The 7,970-nt window shown below is 43.7% G+C and overlaps 1 protein-coding gene across 1 annotated transcript in view; it reads right to left on the reverse strand.

Annotated features, from left to right (window-relative positions):
• LOC101937062 (coiled-coil domain-containing protein 18-like) overlaps positions 1 to 7,159 on the reverse strand; it is a 121,327-nt gene extending 114,168 nt beyond the window's left edge. Inside the window, exons 1-3 of the mRNA XM_065571440.1 lie at positions 7,079 to 7,159; positions 5,266 to 5,567; positions 986 to 1,258 (exon numbers count right to left, since the gene is read on the reverse strand). Coding sequence (XP_065427512.1) covers positions 986 to 1,258; positions 5,266 to 5,559 — 567 coding nt within the window. The 5' untranslated portion in view covers positions 5,560 to 5,567; positions 7,079 to 7,159. The remainder of the gene's footprint in view (positions 1 to 985; positions 1,259 to 5,265; positions 5,568 to 7,078) is intronic.
• Positions 7,160 to 7,970: the final 811 nt, after the last annotated feature.

Genomic DNA, 7,970 nt, shown 5'->3' on the forward strand with positions numbered 1-7,970 from the left:
AGTCCCTCATGAGAACCAGGCCTGTGATCTAATAACTTCTGTTAGTTGCCTGAAGAAAGCCTTGTCCACCTCATCCCGTTTGTTAGGCAAGAGTTAAAATTCAGTTTGCAGCTGAGACAGAAACCCACGTAAGTAACAAACAGAAATACTAGAGGCCCAAGGACATGACAGCTCTAAACACTTGATAAACTTATACTCTAAAATTTCTGCCCAGTAACTTGGCTCTTAGAAGAGTACAAATCCCCCTCCTACCCTCCACACACTGCTCCCTGGCTATCTGTGAACACTCAACCACACCACCCCTTCGTCTTACGGGTAGTCATAGATAATTGATGTAATTAGAATAGCTTCTATGCATATGTTCTCTCCCTGGCATTATTATGTTATATGTTCTCTGCTCTCTCTGAAACAATGTTTGTCTCTGTAAGTATAAGATATAGGCAAATGGAGTGATAATAAAAGCTATATAATTGGTCACTGTAGCACTACACCTTTGAAGCTGTTTATCAGTCTTCCTGGTACTGTGAATAAACCCCTTCAGTATTGTCTGTGCCTGCCTGATTCTGGGGGAAAAGAATCTCCTTGCTTCACACCCTGGTCTGGTGGTCTATAGCAGACTACCACCACCACATCACCCTTGTTGCTCACACTTTTAAACATAAACCAGAGACTTTCAGGTTTTTCTGTACTTTCATACTGGCACTCTGAGCACTCATACTGCTCCCTTAAATACAATGCAACTCCCCCACCTTTTCTGCCCTGCCTGTCCTTCCTGAACAGTTTAACTCCTTTAGGAGGGAGTCCCTGACCACCACAACCCGCCTCCTTCTCTTGGGAGTGGTGGTTGTGGAACCCCCATCCCTAGGACAGTGCATCTCATGCCTTCCAATGGTGGAGTCTCCTTGTGCTCCCTTCCATCAGATGTATCATCTAGTCCACTCTCCGCATTAGTACCTGTGGAGAGAACATGAAAATGGTTCCTCACCTGTATCTGCATTGCTGGTACATGGATGCTCCTCTTTCTTTTTCTGGAGGTCACATGCTGCCAATTTTCCTCACCGTCTTTCTGTCCCCACTGCACAGCCTGCTCTGATTCTTCAGAATGTTGTGCTCGCAGAAACATATCCTGACATCTGTCCAGGAAATCTTCATTTTCTCTTATGCAACGCAGGGTTGATACTTGTTTCTCCAGTCCTTGAACCTTCTCTTCCAATATGGAGACCTGCTTGCACTTTGTACAGACAAAGTTGCTTCTGTCCTGTGGAAGAAAGACAAACATGGCACATCCTGTGCAAGGCACAACAGCTGATCACTCACCATCCATATTACCTTCCTTCTAAAACTTCAAAAACAGACTCCAACGAGAGACTGCTGAGCTGGAATTGATATGCAAACTAGATACAATCAACTCAGGATTGAATAAGAACTGGGAATGGCTGACCCATTACAAACATTGAATTTATCTCCCCTTGTAAGTATTCTCACACTTCTTATCAAACTGTCTGTACTGGGCTATCTTGATTATCACTTCAAAAGTTTTTTTCTCTTACTTAATTGGCCTCTCAGAGTGGGTAAGACAACTCCCACCTGTTCATGCTCTCTGTATGTGTGTATATATATCTCCTCAATATATGTTTCACTCTATATGCATCCGAAGAAGTGGGCTGTAGTCCACAAAAGCGTATGCTCTAATAAATTTGTTAGTCTCTAAGGTGCCACAAGTACTCCTGTTCTTTTTGCAGATACAGACTAACATGGCTGCTACTCTGAAACCTGTTATCTTTTAACAATTCCATAACTCCCAACCATTTATTTCCTCACAAATTCCCCCCAAACTCTGTAGCATTAATGTCTGCAAACAACTGCCTTTTACCCTGTGATGTCTTTACATCAGGATTGTTCAAAAAGGCGGTAAAAAACGTTTATCTCCCTGGTCACCCCTGGATCTTTTATTCTAATGTCATTGGGCCGCTGCTCATTTTATCTGTTGATCGGGGCTATTGCTCTTAGGTGACCTGATTAAAGACCCGGCTCTTTAATTCATGAAATCCGGTGAAGTTGTATGATGGTAGGAGAGGGGAATGGTTTTGGAGAAATAGTTCACAAAAGAGAACACACAAGAAACCACTATTAATTTTATGAGAGTCTTTTATATGGCACTGCAGGATTACTTTGCTGTCCACTTACATTAAAGTGAACAAAATTCTCACTTTGAGAAACTTACAATATAAATTAGGTTGTTAACCTAGTGTGAAATGATCATAGAATCATAGAATATCAGGGTTGGAAGGGACCTCAGGAGGTTATCTAGTCCAACCCCCTGCTCAAAGCAGGACCAATCCCCAACTAAATCATCCCAGCTAGGGCTTTGTCAAGCCGGGCCTTAAAAACCTCTAAGGAAGGAGATTCCACCACCTCCCTAGGTAAGCCATTCCAGTGTTTCACCACCCTCCTAGTGAAAAAGGTTTTCCTAATATCCAACCCAACCCCCCTCCCACTGCAACTTAAGAACATTACTCCTTGTTCTGTCATCTGCTATGACTGAGAAGTCTAGATCCAGCCTATTTGGAACCCCCTTTCAGGCAGTTGAAAGCAGCTATCCATTCCCCCCTCATTCTTCTCTTCTGCAGACTAAATAATCCCAATTCCCTCAGCCTCTCCTCATAAGTCATGTGAACCAGCCCCCTAATCATTTTTGTTTCTCTCTGCTGGACTCTTTCCAATTTTTCCACATCCTTCTTGTAGTGAGGGGCCCAAAACTGGACACAGTACTCCAGATGAGGCCTCACCAATGCCAAATAGAGGGGAATGGTAACATCCCTCAATCTGCTGGCAATGCTCCTACTTATACAGCCCAAAATGCCATTAGCCTTCTTGGGAACAAGGGCACACTGTTGACTCATATCCAGCTTCTCATCCACTGTAACCCCTAGGTCCTTTTCTGCAGAACTGCTGCCTAGAATACTGTGGGAGACCATATCAATAGCTTTGCTAAAGTCAGGGAATAACATGTCCACTGCTTTCCCCCAACTCACAGAGCCAGTTATCTCATCATAGAAGACAATTAGGTTAGTCAGGCATGGCTTGCGCTTGGTGAATCCATGCTGACTGTTCCTGATCACTTTCCTCTCCTCTAAGTGCTTCAAAATTGATTCCTTGAGGAACTGCTCCATGATTTTTCCACAGACTGAGGTGAGGGTGACTGGCCTGTAGTTCCCTGGATCCTCCTTCTTCCCTTTTTTAAAGATGGGCACTACATTAGCCTTTTTCCAGGCATCTGGGACCTCCCCCGATCACCATGAATTTTCAAAGATAACGTCCACTGGCTCTGCTATCACCTCTGCCAACTCCTTTAGCACCCTCGGATGCAGTGCATCTAGCCCCATGGACTTGTGCTCATCCAGTTTTTCTAAATAGTCCTGAACCACTTCTTTCTCCACAGAGGGCTGGTCACCTTCTCCCCATACTGTGCTGCCCAGTGCAGTAGTCTGGGAGCTGACCTTGTTCGTGAAGACAGAGGCAAAAAAAAGCATTGAGTATATTAGCTTTTTCCACATCCTTGGTCACTAGGTTGCCTCCCTCATTCAGTAAGGGGCACACACTTTCCCTGACCTTCTTGTTGTTGTTAACATACCTGTAGAAACCCTTCTTTTTACTGTTAACATCCCTTGCTAGTTGCAACTCCAATTGTGATTTGGCCTTCCTGATTTCACTCCTGCATGCCTGAGCAATAGTTTTATACTCCTCCCTGGTCATTTGTCCAAGCTTCCACTTCTCGTAAGCTTCTTTTTTACGTTTAAGATCAGCAAGGATTTCATTGTTAAGCCAAGCTGGTTGTCTGCCATATTTACTACTCTTTCTACACATTGGGATGGTTTGTTCCTGCAACCTCAATAAGAATTCTTTAAAATACAGCCAGCTCTCCTGGACTCCTTTCCCCCTCATGTTATTCTCCCAGGGGATCCTGCCCATCAGTTCCCTGAGGGAGTCAAAGTCTGCTTTTCTGAAGTCCAGGGTCCGTATTCTGCTGCTCTCTTTTCTTCCTTGTGTCAGGATCCTGAACTCGACCATCTCATGGTCACTGCCTCCCAGGTTACCATCCACTTTTGCTTCCTCTACTAATTCTTCCCTGTTTGTGAGCAGCAGTTCAAGAAGATCTCTTCCACTAGTTGGTTCCTCCAGCACTTGCACCATGAAATTGTCCCCTACACTTTCCAAAAACTTCCTGGATTTTCTGTGCACTGCTGTATTGCTGTCCCAGCAGATATCGGGGTGATTGAAGTCCCTCATGAGAACCAGGCCTGTGATCTAATAACTTCTGTTAGTTGCCTGAAGAAAGCCTTGTCCACCTCATCCCGTTTGTTAGGCAAGAGTTAAAATTCAGTTTGCAGCTGAGACAGAAACCCACGTAAGTAACAAACAGAAATACTAGAGGCCCAAGGACATGACAGCTCTAAACACTTGATAAACTTATACTCTAAAATTTCTGCCCAGTAACTTGGCTCTTAGAAGAGTACAAATCCCCCTCCTACCCTCCACACACTGCTCCCTGGCTATCTGTGAACACTCAACCACACCACCCCTTCGTCTTACGGGTAGTCATAGATAATTGATGTAATTAGAATAGCTTCTATGCATATGTTCTCTCCCTGGCATTATTATGTTATATGTTCTCTGCTCTCTCTGAAACAATGTTTGTCTCTGTAAGTATAAGATATAGGCAAATGGAGTGATAATAAAAGCTATATAATTGGTCACTGTAGCACTACACCTTTGAAGCTGTTTATCAGTCTTCCTGGTACTGTGAATAAACCCCTTCAGTATTGTCTGTGCCTGCCTGATTCTGGGGGAAAAGAATCTCCTTGCTTCACACCCTGGTCTGGTGGTCTATAGCAGACTACCACCACCACATCACCCTTGTTGCTCACACTTTTAAACATAAACCAGAGACTTTCAGGTTTTTCTGTACTTTCATACTGGCACTCTGAGCACTCATACTGCTCCCTTAAATACAATGCAACTCCCCCACCTTTTCTGCCCTGCCTGTCCTTCCTGAACAGTTTAACTCCTTTAGGAGGGAGTCCCTGACCACCACAACCCGCCTCCTTCTCTTGGGAGTGGTGGTTGTGGAACCCCCATCCCTAGGACAGTGCATCTCATGCCTTCCAATGGTGGAGTCTCCTTGTGCTCCCTTCCATCAGATGTATCATCTAGTCCACTCTCCGCATTAGTACCTGTGGAGAGAACATGAAAATGGTTCCTCACCTGTATCTGCATTGCTGGTACATGGATGCTCCTCTTTCTTTTTCTGGAGGTCACATGCTGCCAATTTTCCTCACCGTCTTTCTGTCCCCACTGCACAGCCTGCTCTGATTCTTCAGAATGTTGTGCTCGCAGAAACATATCCTGACATCTGTCCAGGAAATCTTCATTTTCTCTTATGCAACGCAGGGTTGATACTTGTTTCTCCAGTCCTTGAACCTTCTCTTCCAATATGGAGACCTGCTTGCACTTTGTACAGACAAAGTTGCTTCTGTCCTGTGGAAGAAAGACAAACATGGCACAGCCTGTGCAAGGCACAACAGCTGATCACTCACCATCCATATTACCTTCCTTCTAAAACTTCAAAAACAGACTCCAACGAGAGACTGCTGAGCTGGAATTGATATGCAAACTAGATACAATCAACTCAGGATTGAATAAGGACTGGGAATGGCTGAACCATTACAAACATTGAATTTATCTCCCCTTGTAAGTATTCTCATACTTCTTATCAAACTGTCTATACTGGGCTAGCTTGATTATCACTTCAAAAGTTTTTTTCTCTTACTTAATTGGCTTCTCAGAGTGGGTAAGACAACTCCCACCTGTTCATGCTCTCTGTATGTGTGTATATATATCTCCTCAATATATGTTTCACTCTATATGCATCCGAAGAAGTGGGCTGTAGCCCACAAAAGCGTATGCTCTAATAAATTTGTTAGTCTCTAAGGTGCCACAAGTACTCCTGTTCTTTTTGTGTATACAGACTAACACGGCTGCTACTCTGAAACCTTCCTTCTAAGAGCTTCCTCAGCTGCTGCAGTTACCACTCAGAGAAGCCTGTAAGATGAAAGACCCAGTGGGCTCTCCCCAGGCAAACTACCAAGCAAACTCCCTTTGTTAGCTGCTCTGCTGGTTCGCAACCAGTGGGCCTTTTTATAACAATCAGGCCCACTCAAGGCCCATCTGGAACAAAGCACTCCCAATTCACATTTTTCAAACAATCAAGCACACGGTCAAACTGACAAACTGTCTCCACAATAGACACTAAGATACTCCTCCCCCCCAGCTCCTAACACAGCCCCCCAATGAGGCACTTAGCTTAGCTCCTATTGGACAGATCCCAGGCAAACTCCCTCTGTTAGTCTCTCGGCTATAACAGACCAAGGAAGGGGAGAAGTGAGGAAAGAAAAAAAGGAGATACAGGTATGTGTGCATGAAAGTTTATAAACAGATAGAGTCTTATCTCAGAATGTACAGCATTTGAAATGGACACATAGGTCCAAACTTTCCCATGGATGGGAAAATGGTGCTTAAAACAGGAAATTAAGTAACCATCTGCATGAGCTGTAGCCAATGTATTATTTGGTAAAAAGATAGAGAAAATGGTTAAAGTCAAACTGGGAGTTGATACTTCCTTCTTTGTCTTAATTAGGCAGGAATTGCTGACAAAATGTATCAGATGCATTCAGTGAGCTGTTTCTCTTTGTTCCCCACCCACCTTCTGGCTAAACCTGAAATCAGAGAAAATTCCTCAACATAAGCTTGTATTTTATTCTTTCAAGACCAAGATTTTTTGCACTATATTCTGATCTCCTTTATATAAAATTCACATAGACTGATTAAATAAAGCAAGGATTGTCCTATTGTCCCCTAAATCAAGACAGTTCCATTATTAGCTTTTGCCTCAGAACATGGATAATATATTATTTTAAATAATGGCCCTAAAAACCTACACAGACTCAAATATTTCATAAAGCAACAAACCTTGAAAAAAAAAACATGAAAATACTGAAACAGAGACCAACAATCCTACCTTGTAAGGTATCACCTCTCTGCGTTAGTTGTGCTGCAGAGTGGTATGTTTCACCTTCCCACAGTAAATCATGTACAGTACAGCCAGTGCACTCTATCTGTGGACTTTATTCAAGTTACTGCTGATAAGGGCTGATCTGTGCTTCCAGGACACTCCCATTCTTGGGGGGGATGGTGCAGAGCTCCCTGCTAGACAGTGGGAATGATCCCTTTCTATGTCCCATCAGAGGGCACAGAACACTTCTTTTCCCATCTACCTCACCTGAGGTGTATTGGGCATGTTGTAAAAGAAAAACAACAGGGTCATGGACCTGTCTCTTCACGTCCCCTACAGATCAGAGCCACATGAGCACTTGCACTTCAGTGTGTGATCCGTGTTTGCTTCACAGAAGAGGGAGTGTGGGGCAAGGCAGAGAGGCTCATGGCACTGTAGCCCCCAACGCTTTTGACATTGTGCATCCACAGAGTGGCCAGGCCCGTTCTGGCCCTGAATCAATTCCACATTGCTTTTCCAGTGAAACCTGCTCAATTGTACTGAGCAAAATGAGGTGGGCCAACACAAGTGATGGGTGGCTGCTGAGTTCCTAGTGACGGCTTTCTGAACCATTGTTGGTATCTACCCGAACATTGTTTCAAAGCCTTCTCCTAAGGAGTGAGATAACTGGATTCAGTGAACTCTGATATTGATTTATTGGCACAACAGCATGGAATGAAAACAGACTTTTCTGAACAGCTGAGGGTGTTCTAAGTTATACACAGCTGGGAGGTGACTGAAAGGGATATTACGTAAGATTGTATTGGGTACATTGCCCATTGCTTGTGAGATATCTAGATTTAAAAAAAATTGAAAACTATGACCCTGACGTGACACATTCTTGCAATAAATCAATATA

This window comes from Chrysemys picta, chromosome 17 (genome assembly GCF_011386835.1).
Source record: "Chrysemys picta bellii isolate R12L10 chromosome 17, ASM1138683v2, whole genome shotgun sequence".
In the NCBI taxonomy this organism is placed as follows: Eukaryota; Metazoa; Chordata; order Testudines; family Emydidae; genus Chrysemys; species Chrysemys picta.